This window comes from Pristiophorus japonicus, chromosome 12 (assembly GCF_044704955.1).
Source record: "Pristiophorus japonicus isolate sPriJap1 chromosome 12, sPriJap1.hap1, whole genome shotgun sequence".
Classification (NCBI taxonomy): domain Eukaryota; kingdom Metazoa; phylum Chordata; class Chondrichthyes; family Pristiophoridae; genus Pristiophorus; species Pristiophorus japonicus.
In genome coordinates, this window is record NC_091988.1 from 115,451,619 (window position 1) to 115,477,202 (window position 25,584).

General features: G+C 45.3%; 1 protein-coding gene across 1 annotated transcript in view; it reads left to right on the forward strand.

Annotated features, from left to right (window-relative positions):
* LOC139277436 (transcriptional repressor CTCF-like) overlaps window positions 1–25,584 on the forward strand; it is a 551,966-nt gene that overhangs the window by 16,515 nt on the left and 509,867 nt on the right. The window contains exons 3-5 of the mRNA XM_070895891.1: window positions 8,484–8,757; window positions 11,039–11,209; window positions 12,093–12,226. Of these exons, the coding sequence (XP_070751992.1) occupies window positions 8,484–8,757; window positions 11,039–11,209; window positions 12,093–12,226 (579 nt within the window). The remainder of the gene's footprint in view (window positions 1–8,483; window positions 8,758–11,038; window positions 11,210–12,092; window positions 12,227–25,584) is intronic.

The following is a 25,584-nucleotide window of genomic DNA, read 5'->3' on the forward strand; positions in this document are numbered from 1 at the left end:
GATGTGACATGTTTGACCCCATTGCGGGTCATGAATTCCTTGAATTCGGCACTGGTAAAGCACGGCCCATTGTCACTTACAAGGACATCTGGCAGGTTGTGCACGGCAAACATGGCCCATAGGCTTTCAATGGCGGCAGCTACAACCACTAAAAACATTTTTTCCAAGAATGGGCCGGCATAGTCGACATGAACCCTAGACCACGGTTTGGAGGGCCAAGACCATAAACTTAATGTCACCTCCCTGGGTGCATTGCTTAACTGGGAACATGTATTACATTTGTGCACACAGGACTCTAAGTCTGCATCGATACCGGGCCACCACACGTGGGATCTGGCTATCGCTTTCATCATTACAATGCCTGGGTGGGTACTGTGGCGATCACTAATGAAAGTGTCCCTGCCCTTTTTTGGCACAACTACCCAATTACCCCATAGGAGGCAGTCTGCCTGTATAGACATTTCATCTTTGCGCCGCTGGTACGGCTTTATTTCTTCCTGCATCTCTAATGGGACACTAGACCAACTCCCGTGGAGCACACAGTTTTTTACTAAGGACAGTAAGGGGTCCTGGCTCGTCCAGGTTCTAATCTGTCGGGCGGTAACAGGTGATTGCTCACTCTCGAATGCTTCCATTACCGTAACTAAATCTGCAGGCTGGGCCATCTCCACCCCGGTGGTGGGCAATGGTAGCCTACTGAGAACATCGGCACAGTTTTCTGTGGCGGATGGCGTAGTTGTATGCGGACAACGTGAGCGCCCATCTCTGGATGTGAGTCGATGCATTCATATTTATCCCCTTATTTTCAGAAAAGAGGGATATAAGCGGCTTATTGTCGGTTTCTCGTTCAAATTTGAGCCCGAACAGATATTGCTGCATTTTCTTTACCCCGTAAACACATGCTAACGCTTCTTTTTCGATCATACTGTAGGCCCTCTCGGCCTTAGACAGACTTCTGGATGCATAAGCAACTGGTTGCAATTTCCCAAATTCATTAGCTCGTTGCAATACACACCCAACCACATAAGATGACGTATCACATGCTAGTTCCAAACGTTTACATGGATCGTACAACACAAGCAATTTTTTTGAACATAACAGCTTCCTAGCTTTCACAAAGACATTTTCTTGGCTTTTACCCCTTACCCACTCATCTCCTTTACGCAGTAAAGAGTGCAGAGGTTCTAACAATGTGCTAAGACCCGGCAAGAAGTTACCAAACTAGTTCAGGAGTCCTAGAAACGACCGCAGCTCCGTCACGTTCTGTGGTCTTGGTGCGTTTTTGATTGCCTCCGTCTTCGAATTGGTGGCCCTGATGCTGTCTGCCGTGATTCTCCCCAGGAACTCCACTTCCTGCGCCAGGAAATTGCACTTTGAGCGTTTTAGCCTGAGCCCCACACGATTAAGAACCTTCTCCAGGTTCTGCAGGTGCTCGACAGTGTCCCGATCTGTAACCAAGATGTCGTCCTGGAAGACCACGGTGTGTGGGACCGACTTCAGCAAACTTTTCATGTTCCTCTGGAATATCACCGTGTCCGATCGAATCCCAAACTGTTGTAAACGAAAAGACCTTTGTGCGTGTTGATGCAGATGAGGCCTTTCGAGGATTCCTCCAGCTCCTACGTCATGTAGGCCGAGATCAAGTCCAGCTTCGTGATCGTTTTCCCTCCTGCCAGCGTCGCAAATAGGTCGTCTGCCTTTGGTAGCGGGTATTGATCTTGCAGTGAGAAACGATTGATAGTTAGTTTGTAATCACCACAGATTCTGACGGTGCCGCCTCCCTTGAGGACTGGAACGATTGGACTGGCCCACTCATTAAATTCGATCAGCGAAATGATGCCCTCTCGTTGCAGCCTGTCCAGCTCGATCTCCACCCTCTCTCTCACCATGTAAGGTACCGCTCTTGCCTTGTGATGGATGGGTCGCGTCCCCAGAATCAAATGGATTTGCACTTTTGCTGCTTGGAATTTCCCGATGTCTGGTTCGAACAGCGAGGGGAACTTGCTTAGGACCTGGGCACATGAGGTGTCATCGACGGATGAAAGCGCTCGGACGTCGTCCCAGTTCCAGTGTATATTTCCCAGCCAGCTCCTGCCGAACAACATGGGGCCATCGCCCGGTACCACCCAGAGTGGTAAATCGTGCACCACTCCATCGTAGGAGACCTTTACAGTAGCACTGCCAATTACGGGAATCAGTTTCTTTGTGTACGTTCTGAGTTTGGTTCAAATGGGAGTCAGGACTGGCCTTGAAGCCTTGTTGCACCACAACTTATCGAAAGTCTTTTCACTCATTATGGCTTAGCTTGCGCCCGTGTCCAGCTCCATGGACACCGGGAGTCCATTTAATTCAAACTTCAGCATTATCGGGGTATATGTGTGCACCCCATATACCTCTGCCTCCTCAGTCTGAGGCTCTGGTTCGTCATGATCCACCGTGGATCTGTCCTCCTCTGCAACGTGGTGGTTTTCAGGATTAGCAGGGTTTGCAGCTCGCCTGCACATATGTTGGAGGTGTCCCAATGTTCCTTGCAAACGTATCCTTTGAAGCGGCATGAATGGAGTCGACAATTACTCCCGCAGCGCCAACAAGGTGTTGATTGCCTTGTATTCACCACCCTTGATGGCGGACTCTGAGCCATCTGCGGACGTGCAGCTACAGGCGTGTAAGTCCTGCCATGTACATTTTGATTCGAAAACGTTACTTTGTTCACAGTACTTGCAGCAGTGTGCTGGGATATTTGTCTGGTATTGTCACTGGTGGAGATAAACACCTGGGCTATCGCTATGGCTTTACTCAAGGTTGGGGTCTCTACAGTCAAAAGTTTTGCGAAGTATTACTTCATGGCCAATGCCAAGTACAAAGAGGTCCCTGAGCATATGCTCCAAGTTTCCTTCAAATTCGCAATTTCCTGCAAGGCGCCTTAGCTCGGCAACGTAGCTCGCCACTTCCTGGCCTTCAGACCTCTTGTACGTATAGAACTGCCATCAGAACACTTTCCTTCGAGTTTAGATGTTCCCAGACCAGTGTGCATAACTCATTGTACGACTTGTCTGTGAATTTTGCTGAAGCGAGCAGGTTTTTCATGAGGCCATACATTGATGCCCCACAAACGGTGAGGAGGATCGCCCTTCGTTTGGCAGCGTTCCCTTCTCCTTCCAGCTCGTTGGCCACGAAGTATTGGTCAAGTCGCTCCACGAAGGTTTCCCAATCATTTCCCTCCGAAAATTTTTCCAGGATGCCCACAGTTCTCTGCATTGTTGCGTTGGGGTCCGTCAGCTGCATCTTGTCGCCAGACTGGGCTAACCAAACTGGTAGCAATGCGGTGGAGGAGGATTTCCTGGAGTGTATTAGGGATGGTTTTCTAGACCAATATGTCGAGGAACCAACTAGAAGGCTGGCCAGCCTAGACTTGGTGATGTGTAATGAGAAAGGACTAATTAACAATCTTGTTGTGTGAGGCCCCTTGGGAAAGAGTGACCATAATATGGTAGAATTCTTTATTAAGATGGAGAGTCACACAGGTAATTCAGAGACTAGGGTCCTGAACTTGGGGAAAGGTAACTTCAATGGTATGAGACATGAATTGGCTAGAATAGTGATTCTTAAAGGGTTGATGGTGGATAGGCAATGACAAACATTTAAAGATCACATGGATGAACTTCAACAATTGTACACCCCTGGAGTAAAAATAAAACGGGGAAGGTGGCTCAACCGTGGCTAACAAGGGAAATTAAGGATAGTGTTAAATCCAAGGAAGAGGCAAGAAAAAGCAGCAAACCTGAGGACTGGAGAATTTTATAATATAGCAGAGGAGGACAAACGGTTTAATTAGGAGGAGGAAAATAGAGTATGAGAGGAAGCTTGCTGGGAACATAAAAACTGACTGCAAAAGTTTTGATAGATATGTGAAGAGTAAAAGATTAGTGAAAACAAATGTAGGTCCCTTGCAGTCAGATTCAGGTGAATTTAAATGGGGAACAAAGAAATGGCGGACCAGTTAAACGAATACTTTGATTCTGTCTTCACAAAGGAAAACACAAATAACCTTCCGAAAATACTAGGGGACCGAGGGTCTAGTGAGAAGGAGGAACTGAAGGATATCCTTATAAAGCGGGAAATTGTGTTCGGGAAATTAATGGGATAGAAGGCCGATAAATCCCCGAGACCTGATAGTCTGCATCCCAGAGTACTTAAGGAAGTGATCATAGAAATAGTGGATGCATTGGTGATCATTTTCCAACAGTCTATCGACTCTGGATCAGTTCCTATGGACTGGAGGGGAGCTAATGTAACACCACTGTTTAAAAAAGGAGTGAGAGAGAAAACGGGTAATTATAGACTGGTTAGCCTGACATTGGTAGTGGCGAAAATGTTGGAATCAATTATTAAAGATGAAATAGCAACGTATTTGGAAAGCAGTGACAAGATTGGTCCAAGTCAGCATGGATTTACGAAAGGGAAATCATGCTTGACCAATCTTCTGGAATTTTTTGAGGATGTAACTGGTAGAGTAGACTCGGGAGAACCAGTGGATGTGCTGTATTTGGACTTTCAAAAGGCTTTTGACAAGGTCCCACACAAGAGATTGGTGTGCAAAATCAAAGCACATGGTATTGGGGGTAATATACTGATGTGGATAGAGAACTGGTTGGCAGACAGGAAGCAGAGAGTCGGGATAAACGGGTCCTTTTCAGAATGGCAGGCAGTGACTAGTGGAGTGCCGCAGGGCTCAATGCTGGACCCCAGCTCTACAATATACATTAATGATTTAGATGAAGGAATTAAGTGTAATATCTCCAAGTTTGCAGAAGACACTAAACTGGGTGGCGGTGTGAGCTGTGAGGAGGATGCTAAAGGGCTGGAGGGTGACTTGGACAAGTTAGGTGAGTGGGCCAATGCATGGCAGATGCAGTATAATGTGGATAAATGTGAGGTTATCCACTTTCGGGGCAAAAACACGAAGGCCGAATATTATCTGAATGGTGGCAGATTAGGAAAGGGGGAGGTGCAACAAGACCTGGGTGTCATGGTTCATCAGTCATTGAAAGTTGGTATGCAGGTACAGCAGGCGGTGAAGAAGGCAAATGGTATGTTGGCCTTCATAGCTAGGGGATTTGAGTATAGAAGCAGGGAGGACTTACTGCAGTTGTACAGGGCCTTGGTGAGGCCTCACCTGGAATATTGTATTCAGTTTTGGTTTCCTAATCTGAGGAAGGATGTTCTTGCTATTGAGGGATTGCAGCGAAGGTTCACCAGACTGCTTCCCGGGATGGCGGGTCTGATTTATGAGGAGAGACTGGATCAACTGGACCTTCATACACTGGAGTTTAGAAGGATGAGAGGGAATCTCATAGAGACTTATAAGATTCTGACGGGACGGGACAGGTTAGATGCGGGAAGAATGTTCCTGATGATGGGGAAGTCCAGAACCAGGGGACACAGTCTTAGGATAAGGTGTAGGCCATTTAGGACTGAGATGAGGAGAAACTTCTTCACTCAGAGAGTTGTTTACCTGTGGAATTCCCTACTGCAGAGAGTTGTTGATGCCAGTTCATTGGATATATTCACGAGGGAGTTAGATATGGCCCTTCCAGCTAACGGGATCAAGGGGTATGGAGAGAAAGCAGGAAAGGGGTACTGAAGGAATGATCAGCCATGATTTATTGAATGGTGGTGCAGGCTCGAAGGGCCGAATGGCCTACTCCTGCACCTATTTTCTATGTTTCTATGTTATGTCTTGGATAAGGAGTCAGGCTAGATATTGCAAGCTCAAAGTAAGTGTGAAGTAGACTTTATTACAGATCTCAGAGTGCCTCTCCAGCCTGTGAGGCCTCCTTATTTACAAGTGCTCTCAAGGGATTGTGGGATCCCTTGGAATTTCAGGGGATAAGCCCTCTGGTGGTTAGACATGGCAATTACAGGTTTACATACATAACACACTTGACTTGAACTCTGCTGCACCCAGCCATAATTTAATTGCCATGGGCGGGTGCTGTGTATGACCACTATCATTTCGGCACTTGCTTAATTAGGTGGCAGGAAAGTGTGTGCTGCAAGCAAAAGAAAATATAGCACAATTGGCAGCTCTTTCTGGCAGAAACAAAATCGCTTTCATCCTCACAATGCAGCTGTGACCAAATTAGTCTCCATAAAGAATAAAACAACAAGCTGAATGTTGCCCATTGCTTCAATCTCAAGGAGCAGTTTAGCAATGTCCAAGTTCCAATTCATCATCAGTGTAGGAGACACAGTACAAAATATTCATTTGCTATTATGCTTTACTGAAATTCTTGTAACAACACTGAAAACATTACATTAAAATTCAGTATGCATTTTAAAACTATTACATTTTTGGGACAAGGCAAATTATTCTGCATTTACTCTCAGTTCTCTCTTCAGGGTTCATTTCAGGTGTATGTACTAGTCCTTGGCAAACAGAGGGGGACAGGTAACCTGCTCCCAGACCTTTGCAAAGTCATCCTTTAATAGATTGAGACAGAAGCCTCAGGGTGAATCACCTTAGATCCCTTCCTCTTGTGGAATGCCTCGACTCTTGTTGGTTCTCCCATACCCATGTCTGGTAACTTGCTGGGCAGAATTTGTACAGATGAGGCTACACCCTTGTCGTCCAGGCATCGGAGCATCAATGTCCATGCTTCAAGTTATTTTACATTTTAAAAATATTGTGGTAAGTTACTTTTGTCACCGGATGTTCACTTTTTTCAGTGAACATCATCATAGAATGCAGGGTTCCCAGACTTTGATTATTCTTTTAACAAAAGGCTACCTTGTGGTCCTCTCCAAGTTTAAAATGTTTGCTGTGTACTGTGATAAACTGAAACATATCCCAAGAAGTCACCATGCCCTGCCAATAAAAATGAGAGTGTACTGCGAGCCCTGTACACCAACCAAAACTTGAATCTGTGCATCAAAAAAATGTCCCAAAGCACTTCAAAAATAAAAATTGTTACCCAAACGGGTGCCAAACAATGGAAGAAAAAGTAGGAGTGACCGAATGTTTGGTGGAAAAGAAGATGGCTTTTGAGAAAGTTTTTCAAGCTTTGGAAAGCGAAGTGGTGAGGGAGAAGAGTGTAGGGAGGGCAATCCAGGAATGAGGGCTAGCTGACATGCCTGAAGGCTCTGCCACCAGTGGTGGGGTGAAGTTGGGGGGGTTGTGGTGGTACTCTACCGAAAGCCAAAGTTGGAGGACCGAAGAATGTGGGAGGTGATGCAAATACTGTCACATTTAAACGTAGCAGCTTAACCTGTACTAATAAAAGTGCAAACACATTAAACAGTATAGTGGGCAAAGGCTCTGCAATAGGAAATCAATCCAGTGTCGTAGAACTGTCACTGTTGTGAGCAGGAATGGAAAATAAATAACTGGGAAGTAGGAATATAATTAACACTTTAAAACAAAATAGTTCGAACCTTAGGTCTACACTGCATCCATTTTATGAAGTTGTGTATACCATTAGAAGTTATTGGGCTAGAAATTCAGTTCTTGGCGATGCTGTCATTTTACGGAAAGAAATACCACTTAAAAACGTCGCCATTTTTTAAGGGGGTAAAATTGGCAAAACAATGCGCCCAATGGTAAAAATTGGCATTGCATGAGGATTCGCGGTGGAAACCGCAGTCCTTGCCAACTTTAGCCTGAGGTTTATCACCGCCAAAAATACAGGCCCTGGGAAGGGAGAAAACACACAAAAAAATGGCAAAAATAAAAAAATCTGAAAACTAATGAATCGCTGAAAAAGAATTAAAACATAAAAACTTCCGCTTACCGTTCATACCTACCGCTGTTTCTGGGGCTTCAGCGCAGGCTATTCTCAGGCCGTGTTTGTTCACCCTGAGTAGAGGTTCGCCCAGCGGCCAAATTTTAAGCGGTGCGTTTTTTTTTGGCGTTGCACATCATCGATCTGTTTTTCGGCGATGTTTCAAAACCGCCATTCATTAACTTTGGCCAATTTAGGTGAGTACCTTTTACCAGCAAAAGAGGCAAAATATCGCCGAAAAAACTTGCGCAACTCTGGCCAATTTCTCCCCCATAATGTGTTAATGACTAACTGTTGAAGTGGCTTCAATCTTGGGTGAATCTGATTCTGAGCATTGCTAATTAATCACATCTCCCACAAATCAAAAATGTACTATGTATAACAATAGGGCTCACTGTAGAAAAATTCATGTTCGTATTGGAAGTAAGTATTGGGCAGCAGTGTTATGAGATTTCCATTTTGAACATGCACCTGCTTGTGCTTTTGGCATGCAAAAGATTTTTATGGTAACTGATTGGACATTACAGATTTGATTGTAAATATTGATGCCAAATTGTCTGATCAGTTGTGTGCGATGCCAGCTAGAATATGGAAGAAGTATTTCATCCCCAGATATAATTACTGTTCTCTGGTGACAAATGCAATAAAGTTGAAGTTTCATTTGTATTTTTGCTTCTATTTTAATAACATCTTCATTGTTAGGTAGGGCCAAATGGAGAGATGCAGAGCGTTGAGGAACTGGAAACAGCTACTGCTGGGGAGGAATGCATAGGCACAATGGTCGATCAAAACTACGATCCTCCAGTCAAAAAGGAGAAAAGTAGGCTGCAGTATAACGTACAAGTTGGAAATAATACAGATGTGTCCATTTGTAACTATAGAGAGAGACAATTGGGAGGGCCAAGACCAGATGTGACTGTTGAAAAAGGCATTGGTCCTGCCAAAACCACCGGACTTAGCCAAATTCAAAAGAAAGGTTAGTGTTCTTTTTTGTTTGAGCATACGTATATAATTTGTAATAATTTATAATGTTATTTGTCCCTTTCATGCCATCCCAGCCAAAAGCGTGGATAAATGGCCAGCTTCCAGTTCCCTGCATTATGCTGCTGTATGATCAGTTTCTCAGAGGTGGGCAAGAAAACAACCTGCAGTGATTTTCCCCAATTTTCCTCACAGTGGGGGGAAAATGCTGACTTTAGCTTAACACAATGCATGTGTTCTTTAAACTGTACACCTTGTGTTGCAGAGGAGTTCACACTTGAGTGTGGGGCAAGCTGTGGGATTGGTGGAGGAGTTGGTGCGCTCTGGTTGATCATTTCCGATGGGTTGAGAAATCTGACCAAGGGGCAATACAAACAATTTATATAATTTGTGATTCACCACTATAATTGCATCAAAACTCCAATACTCTCTCTTAATTCAGCTACAGAATTCAACCAGATAAAGTGGGACTTCCTTTTTCCTATAATAAAAAGAAAATATGCTGGAAATACTCAGTCGCAGCATCTGTGGAGAGAGAAACAGAGTTAACGTTTCAGGTCGACGATCTTCTGTCAGATACGTTAACTCTTTTTCTCTCCACAGATGCTGAATATTTTCAGCATTTTCTCTTTTTATTTCAGATGTCCAGCATCCGCAGTATTTTGCTTTTTCTTTCTTATGTTTGAGAGAACGCCTTAGAGAATTTCTGAAAGTGGATCAGAATCCTCCACTTGCACCGCTCATGCACCAATGGCCACAGCTTCTCCACATCTCCTCTCCGCTGCGTGAACAGTCTTTCCCGTCCTCTTTACCCTGGCCGTACAACCATTGGCAACAGCTAGTGGGACAAAACTCGCTATCAGTGGAATGTAGGCTGGAAGGGCCAAACATAAAATAATACCTTCTATAAGAACATAAGAAATAGGAGCAGGAGTTGGCCCCTCAAGTCTGCTCCATCATTTAATAAGATCATGGCTGATCTGATCATGGACTCAGCTGCACTTCCCTGCCCACTCCCCATAACCCTTTATTCTCTTATTGCTCAAAAATCTGTCTATCTGATGACATATTAAGAACATAAGAAATAGAAGCAGGAGTCGGCTATCTAGACCCTCGAGCCTGCTCCGCCATTCAATGAGATCATGGCCAATCTGATCTTAGCCTCAACTCCACTTCTCTGCCCTCTCCCCATAACCCTTGATTCCCTTATCCTTATCTGTCCATCTCCACCTTAATTATATTCAATGACCTAGCCTCCACAACTCCCTGAGGTAGAGAATTCCAAAGATTCACGACCCTCAAAGAAGAAATTCTTCCTCATTTCTGTTTTAGATGAGCGACCCCTTACTAGTCCTCTAGTTCTAGATTCCCCCATGAGAGGAAACATCCTCTCTGCATCTATCCTGTCAAGCTCCCTGAGAATCTTATACTTTTCAAGAAGATCTCTCATTCTTCTAAACTCCATCTCAGGAATCAACTTCATGAACCTTCTCTGAACTGCCTCCAATGCAAGGAGACCAATACTGTATGCAGTACTCCAGGTCTGGTCTTACCAACACCCTGTACAGTTGTAACAGGACTTCCCTACTTTTATACTTCATCCCCTTGCAATAAAGGCCAACATTCCATTTGCTTTCCTCATTACTTGCTGTATCTGCATACTAACTTTTTGAGTTTCATGCATAAGGATGCCTAGATCCCTCTGTACTGCAGCAGTATAATTACTTGTATGATCAGCCCCATCACCTTACTGATCATTTTATAAAACACCAAAGACTTTGACTGGCTCAAGTTGCAAACGTAACTATTCCAAAACGGAGGACATGTCTCACAGAGACCATCCCAGCATATTCTACCCCTAATTTTGAGTAGGGTTGAGCTTCAATTCATGGGTTTAACTGTAATCCCTACACTTTGGACCTTCTACAGGTGAGATTACTTACTTATTGTAAACACATACGCTGTGCATCCTCCTTCTCAATTGCCCTACATGTCCTCCACTCATACAGCGCTCCATGTCTAAGTACTAAAGAGAAATAACGGTTTCTGAGTTATTTGACTTAAATGAAACATATTGGACAATTAAGAAATCAGTTTTTGTGCAGCACAGATTACTGACCGAGAATCAGTCCTCTCAGCTCAATTTGTTCATCCACGAGTACTAATAAAATCGTGTGAAATGCATTGGTATAAAACGCTTCGGGATGTTCTGAGGTCATGAAAGACGCTATATAATTGCAAGCTTTTTCTTTATTTGAAATGCTTTTTTTTGACAGAAGTTAGGAAGATTTTCCAGTGTAAACTGTGTTCGTACAGCTTTCCACAACGGTCTAATCTAGACCGTCACATGAGAAGCCATACAGATGAGCGGCCACACAAATGTCATCTTTGTGAAAAGGCTTTCCGAACCATCACCCTTCTACAAAACCATATCAACACTCATACAGGTAAATGTGCTGGTTACTTTCTATGTCTGTGTGCGTTACAATTGCACTTGACTGACTGATTCACCAAGCAGTAGTGGTAATGCAAGCAGTACGTATGGCAGAAAGTTACTCGCTCGAAGGGCATGTGGGTTGAAGAATCAGTGCTACAACTCTGACCCCACGCTTTCTGTGAGCTTCGTTCCCGCTAGACGTGAGGGAACAGTGAATTTATCCTTTCATCTCAGACTGTTGCACACAAGTTACTGTGGCTCAGTTGGTAGCACTCTCTGCCTCTGAGTCAGAAGTTTATGGGTTCAAGTCCCACTCCAAAAACTTGAGCACAAAATATAGCCAGACATTCCAGTGCAGTGCTGAAGGAGTGCTGCCCTGTTGGAGGCGCCGTCTTTCAGATGAGATGTTAAACTGAGGCCCTTTCTGCCCTCTCAGGTGGATGTAAAAAATTCCATGATACTATTTTGATGAAGAGCAGGAGAGTTCTCCCTGGGGTCCTGGCCAATATTTATTCCTCAACCAACATCACTAACACAGATTATCTGGTCATCATCACACTGTTTGTGGAACCTTGCTGTGTGCACATTGTTTCTTGCATTACAACAGTGCTTCATTTCAAAAATACTTCACTGGCTGGATGTCCTGAGGTCGTGAAAGACGCTATATAAATGTTTTTCTTTCTCACCATGTTGAGAAAAGGAACCCAGGTTATTTTTGATATTGTGAAAGTGAGGCAATAGCAATTTTGCAATTTTAAATGACTGGCTTGCACTTCAATTTTAAAGTAATAATATTCCCTGACAAAGGATGACAGATGATCTTCACTTTTATCTGTTCAACTTTTTGACCTGCTTAAAACCAAATCACTAATCTTACTGCATATTTTTTTTAGGCACGAGACCACACAAGTGCCCTGACTGTGTGATGGCCTTTGTTACAAGTGGGGAGGTAGTGCGACACAGACGTTACAAGCATACTCATGAGAAACCCTTCAAATGCTCAATCTGTGACTATGCTAGCGTGGAGGTAAGTGCAGTACTGTGGCTGTGTGAGTGCAAGGGACTACTAATACCTGAGCCATGTCAGAGACTTTTTCAGTGATGAGAAACTAGTTAAGACAAGATACTTGTATTTATACTGGAGAGGAGACAGCCCAGATACTGGAACAGTTTTCAAAATTAAAATAATTGATGAGCAATCTGTGGCAGTAAATTTAAAAGTCCCGGTTTTCCTGATCTACGTTTCTGTGGATAGCTCAGTTCCCAGGCACAGGTATCCGACCCTTTTATGTTTGTTACTCAGGGATTTCCTGGGGATTCCCGTGTGGGAGCCAGAGTACTTGTGCCTATAGCAGGTACAAATGTGGGGCAGCCATGCAAATGAGGTTGTCCACAATTTTCCTCCAAATACACTGGACTATCAGGAAGGGCAACCAGAAGAAACATGTGTGAGGCCTTGTGATCAGCTGGAAGATTTGAGTGGGGCCTGGTTGCCACTGGGAGGCCAGCCAGTAAGTAAGTTGCTTTCTTCTACATGGGCAGCAGGATGTAGATTGGGGCTGAAGACCTTATGGTTTCTGCTTTTGGCAGCAGCCTAAAGGAACCACAGGCAACAGGCATCACTGCTGCTGTAGGGAACATCGGGTCAGTGCCAAATACCTGAACCCGGAAATCCAGGTGGAGCACAATTCAGGTACATCCATCTGACCTGAACCCAGGCTGGGGACAATGACAAAAATCAGGAGAACCTTGTTTTAACAGTCCAGATCTGGGTTCAAATCCAGCATAGACTGATGAAGTAACAGTCTTCTTTCATTGCTTCCTGCATTCACTGCTCCTCTCTTTCAGTTGGAACAGTCCTGGTCCTTTGTAAAATAAGTTTGTGTCAGTTTTGTCACTTTTATCCATCAGATAGTGCTTGCGTTAATAAGAATTACTTGTATGCAAGTATGATGAGTGGCGTGGCGAAATGGTTTACCAAAAAAACAGGAAACTCTGTTGCATGTATAATTTATAAGCAGAAAGGTGGGTTATTGTTCATTACAGTGTTATTTCTTTTCCCTAAAGAGGTCAGGGAGGGACAAATTTCAAAGTATACGTGGCTTGAAGAGTGGTGCAGGAGGGAGGGATTCAAATTCCTTGGACATTGGAACCAGTTCTGGGGGAGGTGGGACCAGTACAAACCGGATGGTCTGCACCTGGGCCAGAACCAATGTCCTAGGGGTAGTGTTTGCTAGTGCTGTTGGGGAGGGGTTAAACTAATATGGCAGGGGGATGGGAACCTCTGCAGGAAGACAGAGGGAAGTAGAATGGAGGCAGAAGCAAAAGATAGAAAGAAGAAAAGTAAAAGTGGAGGGCAGAGAAACCCAAGGTAAAACTCAAAAAGGGCCACATTACAGAAAAATTCTAAAGGGGCAAAGGGTGTTAAAAAGACAAGCCTGAAGGCTCTGTGCCTCAATGCGAGGTGTATTCGCAATAAGGTGGACAAATTAACTGCGCAGGCAGCTATTAACAAATATGATATAATTGGCATTACGAAGACATGGCTCCAGGGTGACCAAGGCTGGGAACTCAATATCCATGGGTATTCAACATTCAGGAAGGATAGACAGAAAGGAAAAGGAGGTGGGGTAGCGTTGCTGGTTAAAGAGGAAATTAATGCAATAGTAAGGAAGGACATTAGCTTGGATGATGTGGAATCTGTATGGGTAGAGCTGCAGAATACCAAAGGGCAGAAAACGCGAGTGGGAGTTGTGTACAGACCACCCAACAGTAGTAGTGAGGTTGGGGACAGCATCAAACAAGAAATTAGGGATGCATGCAATAAATGCAGTTATCATGGGTGACTTTAATCTACATATAGATTGGGCTAACCATACTGGTAGCAATACGGTGGAGGAGAATTTCCTGGAGTGTATTAGGGATGGTTTTCTAGACCAATATGTCGAGGAACCAACTAGAGGGCTGGCCATCCTAGACTGGATGATGTGTAATGAGAAAGGACTAATTAGTAATCTTGTTGTGCGAGGCCCCTTGGGGAAGAGTGACCATAATATGGTAGAATTCTTTATTAAGATGGAGAGTGACACAGTTAATTCAGAGACTAGGGTCCTGAACTTAAGGAAAGGTAACTTCGATGGTATGAGACGTGAATTGGCTAGAATAGACTGGTGAATGATACTTAAAGGGTTGACGGTGGATTGGCAATGGCAAACATTTAAAGATCACATGGATGAACTTCAACAATTGTACATCCCGATCTGGAGTAAAAATAAAACGGGAAAGGCGGCTCAACCGAGGCTAACAAGGGAAATTAAAGATTGTGTTAAATCCAAGGAAGAGGCATATAAATTGGCCAGAAAAAGAAGCAAACCTGAGGACTGGGAGAAATTTAGAACTCAGCAGAGGAGGACAAAGGGTTTAATTAGGAGGTGGAAAATAGAGTATGAGAGGAAGCTTACTGGGAATATAAAAACTGACTGCAAAAGCTTCTATAGCTATGTGAAGAGAAACGTACAAACGTAGGTTCCTTGCAGTCAGAATCAGGTGAATTTATAATGGGGAGCAAAGAAATGGCAGACCAATTGAACAAATACTTTGGTTCTGTCTTCACGAAGGAAGACACAAATAACCTTCCGGAAATACAGGGGACCGAGGGTCTAGTGAGAAGGAGGAACTGAACAAAATCCTTATTAGTCAGGAAATTGTGTTCGGGAAATTGATGGGATTGAAGGCCGATAAATCCCTGGGGCCTGATAGTCTGCATCCCAGAGTACTTAAGAAAGTGGCCCTCGAAATAGTGGATGCATTGGTGATCATTTTCCAGCAATCTATCGACTCTGGATCAGTTCCTATGGACTGGAGGGTAGCTAATGTAACACCACTTTTTAAGAAAGGAGTGAGAGAGAAAGCGGGTAATTATAGACCGGTTAGCCTGACATCAGTAGTGGGGAAAATGTTGGAATCAATTATTAAGGATGAAATAGCAGCGCATTTGGAAAGCAGTGACAGGATTGGTCCAAGTCAGCATGGATTTATGAAAGGGAAATCATGCTTGACAAATCTTGTAGAATTTTTTGAGGATGTAACGAGTAGAGTGGACAAGGGAGAAACAGTAGATGTGCTGTATTTGGACTTTCAAAAGGCTTTTGACAAGGTCCCACGCAAGAGATTGGTGTATAAAATTAAAGCACATGGTATTGGGGATAATATACTGACGTGGATAGAGAACTGGTTGGCAGACAGGAAGCAGAGGGTCGGGATAAACGGGTCCTTTTCAGAATGGCAGGCAGTGACTAGTGGGGTACTGCAGGGCTCAGTGCTGGGACCCAGCTCTTTACAATATACATCAATGATTTAGATAAAGGAATTGAGTGTAATATCTCCAAGTTTGCAGATGACACTAAGCTGGGTGGCGGTGTGAGCTGTGGGGAGTACGCTCAGAGGCTGCAGGGTGATTTGGATAGGTTAGGTGAGTGGGCAAATGCATGGCAGATGCAATATAATGTGGATAAATGTGAGGTTATCCACTTTGGTGGCAAAAACAGGAAGGCAGAATATTATCTGAATGGTGGCAAATTGGGAAAAGGGGAGGTGCAACGAGACCTGGGTGTCATGGTTCATCAGTCATTGAAAGTTGGCATGCAAGTACAGCAGGCGGTGAAGAAGGCAAATGATATGTTGGCCTTCATAGCGAGGGGATTTGTGTATAGGAGCAGGGAGGTCTTACTGCAGTTGTACAGGACCTTGATGAGGCCTCACCTGGAATATTGTGTTCAGTTTTGGCCTCCTAATCTGAGGAAGGACATTCTTGCTGTTGAGGGAGTGCAGCAAAGGTTCACCAGACTGATTCCCGGGATGGCTGGACTGACATATGAGGAGAGACTGGATCAACTGGGCCTGTATTCACTGGAGTTTAGAAGGATGAGAGGGGATCTCATAGAAACATATAAAATTCTGATGGGACTGGACAGGTTAGATGCAGGAAGAATGTTCTCAATGTTGGGGAAGTCCAGAACCAGGGGTTACAGTCTAAGGATAAGGGGTAGGCCATTTAGGACCGAGAGGAGAAACTTCTTCACTCAGAGAGTTGTTAACCTATGGAATTCTCTACCGCAGAGAGTTGTTGATGCCAGTTTGTTGGATATATTCAAGAGGGAGTTAGATATGGCCCTTGCGGCTAAAGGGATCAAGGGGTATGGAGAGAAAGCAGGAAAGGGGTACTGAAGTAAATGCTCAGCCATGATCTTATTGAATGGTGGTGCAGACTCGAAGGGCCGAATGGCCTACTCCTGCACCTATTTTCTGTGTTTCTATCATGATAACTTCCAGCATATCTCACATTGAATTGTAGGATCCTTTGTGTGTTGTTTCATACAATCTGTTAACATAGAAACATAGAAACATAGAAAATAGGTGCAGGAGTAGGCTATTCGGCCCTTCTAGCCTGCACCGCCATTCAATGAGTTCATGGCTGAACATGCAACTTCAGTACCCCATTCCTGCTTTCTCACCATACCCCTTGATTCCCCTAGTAGTAAGGACTTCATCTAACTCCTTTTTGAATATATTTAGTGAATTGGCCTCAACAACTTTCTGTGGTAGAGAATTCCACAGGTTCACCACTCTCTTGGTGAAGAAATTCCTCCTCATCTCGGTCCTAAATGGCTTCCCCCTTATCCTTAGACTGTGTCCCCTGGTTCTGGACTTCCCCAACATTGGGAACATTCTTCCTGCATCTAACCTGTCAAACCCCGTCAGAATTTTAAACGTTTCTATGAGGTACCCTCTCATTCTTCTGAACTCCAGTGAATACAAGCCCAGTTGATGCATTCTTTCTTGATAGGTCAGTCCCGCCATCCCGGGAATCAGTCTGGTGAATCTTCGCTGCACTCCCTCAATAGCAAGAATGTCCTTCCTCAGGTTAAGAGACCAAAACTGTACAAAATACTCCAGGTGTGGCCTCACCAAGGCCCTGTACAATTGTAGCAACACCTCCCTGCCCCTGTACTCAAATCCCCTCGCTATGAAGGCTAACATGCCATTTGCTTTCTTAACCACGGGCTGTACCTGCATGCCAACCTTCAATGACTGATGTACCATGACACCCAGGTCTCGTTGCACCTCCCCTTTTCCTAATCTGTCACCATTCAGATAATAGTCTGTCTCTCTGTTTTTACCACCAAAGTGGATAACCTCACATTTATCCACATTATACTTCATCTGCCATGCATTTGCCCACTCACCTAACCTATCCAAGTCGCTCTGCAGCCTCACAGCATCCTCCTCGCAGCTCACACTGCCACCCAACTTAGTGTCATCCGCAAATTTGGAGATACTACATTTAATCCCCTTGTCTAAATCATTAATGTACAGTGTAAACAGCTGGGGCCCCAGCACAGAACCTTGCGGTACCCCACTAGTCACTGCCTGCCATTCTGAAAAGTCCCCATTTACTCCTACTCTTTGCTTCCTGTCTGACAACCAGTTCTCAATCCATGTCAGCACACTACCCCTAATCCCATGTGCTTTAACTTTGCACATTAATCTCTTGTGTGGGACCTTGTCGAAAGCCTTCTGAAAGTCCAAATATACCACATCAACTGGTTCTCCCTTGTCCACTCTACTGAAAACATCCTCAAAAAATTCCAGAAGATTTGTCAGGCATGATTTCCCTTTCACAAATCCATGCTGACTTGGACCTATCATATTACCTCTTTCCAAATGCACTGCTATGACATCCTTAATAATTGATTCCATCATTTTACCCACTACCGATGTCAGGCTGACCGGCCTATAATTCCCTGTTTTCTCTCTCCCTCCTTTTTTAAAAAGTGGGGTTACATTGGCTACCCTCCACTCCATAGGAACTGATCCAGAGTCAATGGAATGTTGGAAAATGACTGTCAATGCATCCACTATTTCCAAGGCCACCTCCTTAAGTACTCTGGGATGCAGTCCATCAGGCCCTGGGGATTTATCGGCCTTCAATCCCATCAATTTCCCCAACACAATTTCCCGACTAATAAGGATTTCCCTCAGTTTCTCCTCCTTACTAGACCCTCCGACCCCTTTTATATCTTTTATATTAACTTTGTGTTGAGAAAGTTGTGGAGTTTTTAGGGGAGCTCACAAAGCGCGACTGAATTTAGGGAGTGGCGGGGGAGGGCGGTGTCGACTTTGGGACAGGAGAGCCGTGTAACTGCCCATCCCATTCCGCTACCAAAACAATTATACGCTGAAAACGGCGTGGAACTTCTCGTCCTCTACATTAATTGTTGTGGCTCCAATCTTTTAATTGTCCCCAAGATGGTGGGATAAATAATCTCAAATTCAGGAATAAAATTCAATCGATGCACCATCTTATAAAAATTCCAATAATTCGTTTAAAAACTAATTTTAAAGCTTCTCGGGTATCATGCCTCTGGAGACTAGAGGGAGCGAGAGAGGAAAATATGCCCAGGACCACAGTTGTGATCTTGCTCTCAATAAATGATGTCTTGGTGTGCCTTCAGTGTAACTGTTAGCACACTGCTGTTGTTTCTTCAAACCTACCATCTCTATGATGTCAGCATTTCCGGATCCAGCCTTTGTAAGAAAGCACTAGAAATTTAAATTCTTCCTCCTGTTTTCCCCTACAAGGCTACGGACCAAAAGCTGGAAGGTGGGATTAGGCTGGATAGCTCTTTGTCGGCCGGCGTGGACACGATGTTCTTTGTCGGCCGGCGCGGACACAATAGGCCGAAATGGCCTCCTTCCGTGCTGTAAATTTCTATGATTCTCAAATTCAGGAATAAACTGGTATTCAATCGATGCACCATCTTATAAAAATTCCAATAATTCGTTTAAAAACTAATTTTAAAGCTTCTCGGGTATCATGCCTCTGGAGACGAGAGGGAGCGAGAGAGGAAAATTCAGGGCAGCAATATCAATAAAATAGAGAAAAGCAAGAACGGTTGTGACAGGAAGAGGGATTGGAGGCTAGAAGGAAGAGAATGGTTGCATATCAGATGACCAGCTATTTCTTGCAGCCTGCCCAGGAGTGTGAGAGAGATGTCTATGCCTCTTGCTTTCGAGAAAAGCATTCAAGTCTTTGAGTTTTATACAAAGTAAAGAGATTATTGAGAGAGAAACTGAGCTTCTAGAGGCACCTTTCGCTGTGGGAGGGATGTAGAAGTTGCATTTGAGGTCAGAGGAGATAGTGAAGGCAGGAATGTTAATAGGTGAATAAAGACTAATAGTGGATCTATCAGAGGTGTTAGCTGTGAGTTAGACATGTGAGATATATGCAGAAATTAAGATGATCATTGCCTGACTGAAAAGTGCCAAGAAGATCATGAATTAATGATTCAACCGTTGCACTGGGAGAGAGAACAGAGTCCAGGTTGACAAGAAAAAGCCAAGAGTACAAAGCATTACCGACAACTCTTAAAGAAAGATTGAACTTCCATTTATATGATACATTTCATGACCTCTGAATGTCCCAAATGCTTTATAGCCAATGGAATACTTTTGAAGTGTAGTCATTGGGCCTGAATTCACGCTCCCCATGGCGCGTACAAGGTGTACACGCGCCCGTGGGATCCCCAAAACCCGGAACGTCCTGCCTAGCGAATGTCCTTCAAATTCTTACATCTTATAATAGCAGGCGTAAGGCCTGCTTTTACATAGAAACATAGAAACATAGAAAATAGATGCAGGAGTAGGCCATTCGGCCCTTCTAGCCTGCACCACCATTCAATGAGTTCATGGCTGAACATTCAACTTCAGTACCCCATTCCTGCTTTCTCGCCATACCCCTTGATCCCCCAAGTAGTAAGGACCTCATCTAACTCCTTTTTGAATATATTTAGTGAATTGGCCTCAACAACTTTCTGTGGTAGAGAATTCCACAGGTTCACCACTCTCTGGGTGAAGAAGTTCCTCCGCATCTCGGTCCTAAATGGCTTTCCCCTTATCCTTAGACTGTGACCTCTGGTTCTGGACTTCCCCAACATTGGGAACATTCTTCCTGCATCTAACCTGTCCAACCCCGTCAGAATTTTAAATGTTTCTATGAGGTCCCCTCTCATTCTTCTGAACTCCAGTGAATACAAGCCCAGTTGATCCAGTCTTTCTTGATAGGTCAGTCCCGCCAGCCCGGGAATCAGTCTGGTGAACCTTCGCTGCACTCCCTCAATAGCAAGAATGTCCTTCCTCAGGTTAGGAGACCAAAACTGTACACAATACTCCAGGTGTGGCCTCACCAATGCCCTGTACAACTGCAGCAACACCTCCCTGCCCCTGTATTCAAATCCCCTTGCTATGAAGGCCAACATGCCATTTGCTTTCTTAACCACCTGCTGCACCTGCATGCCAACCTTCAATGACTGATGTACCATGACACCCAGGTCTCTTTGCACCTCCCCTTTTCCTAATCTGTCACCATTCAGATAATAGTCTGTCTCTCTGTTTTTACCACCAAAGTGGATAACCTCACATTTATCCACATTATACTTCATCTGCCATGCATTTGCCCACTCACCTAACCTATCCAAGTCGCTCTGCAGCCTCACAGCATCCTCCTCGCAGCTCACACTGCCACCCAACTTAGTGTCATCCGCAAATTTGGAGATACTACATTTAATCCCCTCATCTAAATCATTAATGTACAGTGTAAACAGCTGGGGCCCCAGCACAGAACCTTGCGGTACCCCACTAGTCACTGCCTGCCATTCTGAAAATACCCATTTACTCCTACTCTTTGCTTCCTGTCTGACAACCAGTTCTCAATCCATGTCAGTACACTACCCCCAATCCCATGTGCTCTAACTTTGCACATTAATCTCTTGTGTGGGACCTTGTCGAACGCCTTCTGAAAGTCCAAATATACCACATCAACTGGTTCTCCCTTGTCCACTCTACTGGAAACATCCTCAAAAAATTCCAGAAGATTTGTCAAGCATGATTTCCCTTTCACAAATCCATGCTGACTTGGACCTATCATGTCACCTCTTTCCAAATGCACTGCTATGACATCCTTAATAATTGATTCCATCATTTTACCCACTACCGATGTCAGGCTGACCGGTCTATAATTCCCTGTTTTCTCTTTTTTTAAAAAGTGGGGTTACATTGGCTACCCTCCACTCTATAGGAACTGATCCAGTCAATGGAATGTTGGAAAATGACTGTCAACGCATCCACTATTTCCAAGGCCACCTCCTTAAGTACTCTGGGATGCAGTCCATCAGGCCCTGGGGATTTATCGGCCTTCAATCCCATCAATTTCCCCAACACAATTTCCCGGCTAATAAGGATTTCCCTCAGTTCCTCCTCCTTACTAGACCCCCCGACCCCTTTTATATCCGGAAGGTTGTTCGTGTCCTCCTTCGTGAATACCGAACCAAAGTACTTGTTCAATTGGTCCGCCATTTCTTTGTTCCCCGTTATGACTTCCCCTGATTCTGACTGCAGGGGACCGACGTTTGTCTTTACTAACCTTTTTCTCTTTACATATCTATAGAAACTTTTGCAATCGGTCTTAATGTTCCCTGCAAGCTTCTTCTCATACTCCATTTTCCCTGCCCTAATCAAACCCTTTGTCCTCCTCTGCTGAGTTCTAAATTTCTCCCAGTCCCCAGGTTCGCTGCTATTTCTGGCCAATTTGTATGCCACTTCCTTGGCTTTAATACTATCCCTGATTTCCCTTGATAGCCACGGTTGAGCCACCTTCCCTTTTTTATTTTTATGCCAGACAGGAATGTACAATTGTTGTAGTTCATCCATGCGGTCTCTAAATGTCTGCCATTGCCCATCCACAGTCAACCCCTTAAGTATCATTCGCCAATCCATCCCAGCCAATTCACGCCTCATACCTTCAAAGTTAGCCTTCTTTAAGTTCTGGACCATGGTCTCTGAATTAACTGTTTCATTCTCCATCCCAATGCAGAATTCCACCATATTATGGTCACTCTTCCCCAAGGGGCCTCGCACAACGAGATTGCTAATTAATCCTCTCTCATTACATAACACCCAGTCTAAGATGGCCTCCCCCCTAGTTGGTTCCTCGACATATTGGTCTAAAAAACCATCCCTTATGCACTCCAGGAAATCCTCCTCCACCATATTGCTTCCAGTTTGGTTAGCCCAATCTATGTGCATATTAAAGTCACCCATGATAACTGCTGCACCTTTATTGCACGCACCCCTAATTTCATGTTTGATGCCCTCCCCAACATCACTACTACTGTTTGGAGGTCTGTACACAACTCCCACTAACGTTTTTTGCCCTTTGGTGTTCTGCAGCTCTACCCATATAGATTCCACATCATCCAAGCTAATGTCCTTCCTAACTATTGCCTTAATCTCCTCCTTAACCAGCAATGCAACCCCCCTCCTTTTCCTTTTATTCTATCCTTCCTGAATGTTGAATACCCCTGGATGTTGAGTTCCCAGCCCTGATCATCCTGGAGCCACGTCTCCGTTATCCCAATCACATCATATTTGTTAACATCTATTTGCACAGTTAATTCATCCACCTTATTGCGGATACTCCTTGCATTAAGACACAAAGCCTTTAGGCTTGTTTTTTTAACACTCTCTGTCCTTTTAGAATTTTGCTGTACAATGGCCCTTTTTGTTCTTTGCCTTGGGTTTCTCTGCCCTCCACTTTTCCTCATCTCCTTTCTGTCTTTTGCTTTTGCCTCCTTTTTGTTTCCCTCTATCTCCCTGCATTGGTTCCCATCCCCCTGCCATATTAGTTTAACTCCTCCCCAACAGCACTAGCAAACACTCCCCCGAGGACATTGGTTCCGATTCTGCCCAGGTGCAGACCGTCCGGATTGTACTGGTCCCACCTCCCCCAGAACCGGTTCCAATGCCCCAGGAATTTGAATCCCTCCCTGCTGCACCATTGCTCAAGCCACGTATTCATCTGAGCTATCCTGCGATTCCTACTCTGACTAGCACGTGGCACTGGTAGCAATCCCGAGATTACTACTTTTGAGGTCCTACTTTTTAATTTAGCTCCTAGCTCCTTAAATTCATTTCGTAGGACCTCGTCCCTTTTTTTACCTATGTCGTTGGTACCAACGTGCACCACGGCAACTGGCTGTTCTCCCTCCCTTTTTAGAATGTCCTGCACCCACTTCGAGACATCCTTGACCCTTGCACCAGGGAGGCAACATACCATCCTGGAGTCTCGGTTGCGACCGCAGAAACGCCTATCTATTCCCCTTACAATTGAATCCCCTATCACTCGCCCACTCTTTTTCCTGCCCTCCTGTGCAACAGAGCCAGCCACGGTGCCATGAACTTGGCTGCTGCTGCCCTCTCCTGATGAGTCATCCCCCTCAACAGTACTCAAAACAGTGTATCTGTTTTGCAGTGGGATGACCACAGGGGATCCCTGCACTACCTTCCTTGCACTACTCTTCCTGCTGGTCTTCCATTCCCTCGCTGGCTGTGGACCCTTCTCCTGCGGTAAGACCAACTCGCTACACATGATACTCACGTCATTCTCAGCATCGTGGATGCTCCAGAGTGAATCCACCCTCAGCTCCAACTCCGCAACGCGGACCGTCAGGAGCCGGAGGTGGACACACTTCCCGCACATGTCGTCGTCAGGGACACTGGTGTTGTCCCCGTGTTCCCACATGGTACAGGAGGAGCATATCACGTGACCGAGCTGTCCTGCCATGACTTAACCCTTAGATACACTTAAATTGGCGACAACAATGTTAAAAGTTACTGACTAATAAAGAAAAAGAAAAACTACTCACCAATCAGCAGCCAATCACTTACCACGTTGGCTGTGACGTCACCTTTTGATTTCTTTCTACTTCTTTTTTGCCTTCTCTCCCAGCTGGAGCTGCACCGGTACGCCTCTCTCCCCGGACTGCTGAGCCTTTTATAGGCCGCTGCCTCTCTCGCCTCCCGCCTCTCTCGACGCTCCCCGGACTGCTGAGCCTTTTATAGGCCGCTGCCTCTCTCGACTCCCGCCTCTCTCGACGCTCCCCGGACTGCTGAGCCTTTTATAGGCCGCTGCCTCTCTCGACTCCCGCCTCTCTCGACGCTCCCCGGACTGCTGAGCCTTTTATAGGCCGCTGCCTCTCTCGACGCTCCCCGGACTGCTGAGCCTTTTATAGGCCGCTGCCTCTCTCGACTCCCGCCTCTCTCGACGCTCCCCGGACTGCTGAGCCTTTTATAGGCCGCTGCCTCTCTCGACGCTCCCCGGACTGCTGAGCCTTTTATAGGCCGCTGCCTCTCGACTCCCGCCTCTCTCGACGCTCCCCGGACTGCTGAGCCTTTTATAGGCCGCTGCCTCTCTCGACTCCCGCCTCTCTCGACGCTCCCCGGACTGCTGAGCCTTTTATAGGCCGCTGCCTCTCTCGACTCCCGCCTCTCTCGACGCTCCCCGGACTGCTGAGCCTTTTATAGGCCGCTGCCTCTCTCGACTCCCGCCTCTCTCTCGACGCTCCCCGGACTGCTGAGCCTTTTATAGGCCGCTGCCTCTCTCGACTCCCGCCTCTCTCGACGCTCCCCGGACTGCTGAGCCTTTTATAGGCCGCTGCCTCTCCCGACTCCCGCCTCTCTCGACGCTCCCCGGACTGCTGAGCCTTTTCTAGGCCGCTGCCTCTCTCTACTCCCGCCTCTCTCGACACTCCCCGGACTGCTGAGCCTTTTATAGGCCGCTGCCTCTCTCGACGCTCCCCGGACTGCTGAGCCTTTTATAGGCCGCTGCCTCTCTCGACTTTCCCCGGACTGCTGAGCCTTTTATAGGCCGCTGCCTCTCTCGACTCTCCCCGGACTGCTGAGCCTTTTCTAGGCCGCTGCCTCTCTCGACTCTCCCCGGACTGCTGAGCCTTTTATAGGCCGCTGCCTCTCTCGACTCCCGCCTCTCTCGACGCTCCCCGGACTGCTGAGCCTTTTATAGGCCGCTGCCTCTCTCGACTCTCCCCGGACTGCTGAGCCTTTTATAGGCCGCTGCCTCTCTCGACGCTCCCCGGACTGATGAGCCTTTTATAGGCCGCTGCCTCTCTCGACGCTCCCCGGACTGCTGAGCCTTTTATAGGCCGCTGCCTCTCTCAACTCCCGCCTCTCTCGACGCTCCCCGGACTGCTGAACCTTTTATAGGCCGATGCCTCTCTCGACTCTCAGTTGTAAGACTTTTAATGCACAAAATAATAATGATTTTCAATAATTTAAACGTTTAAAATGTTATTAAATAAGGCAAGTTTATTTTTAGACTCTTTAAAATATCTAAGTTTATTTTTCAAAACATTACATTTTTGTTTTAAATAATTAATTAAATTCCATTTTGATTCATTTTAAACATGTGATTTACATTTTTTTTAATCTTAAGTGCTTATGTGTTTTGGGGGGAATTTCCATTCATACTTATGG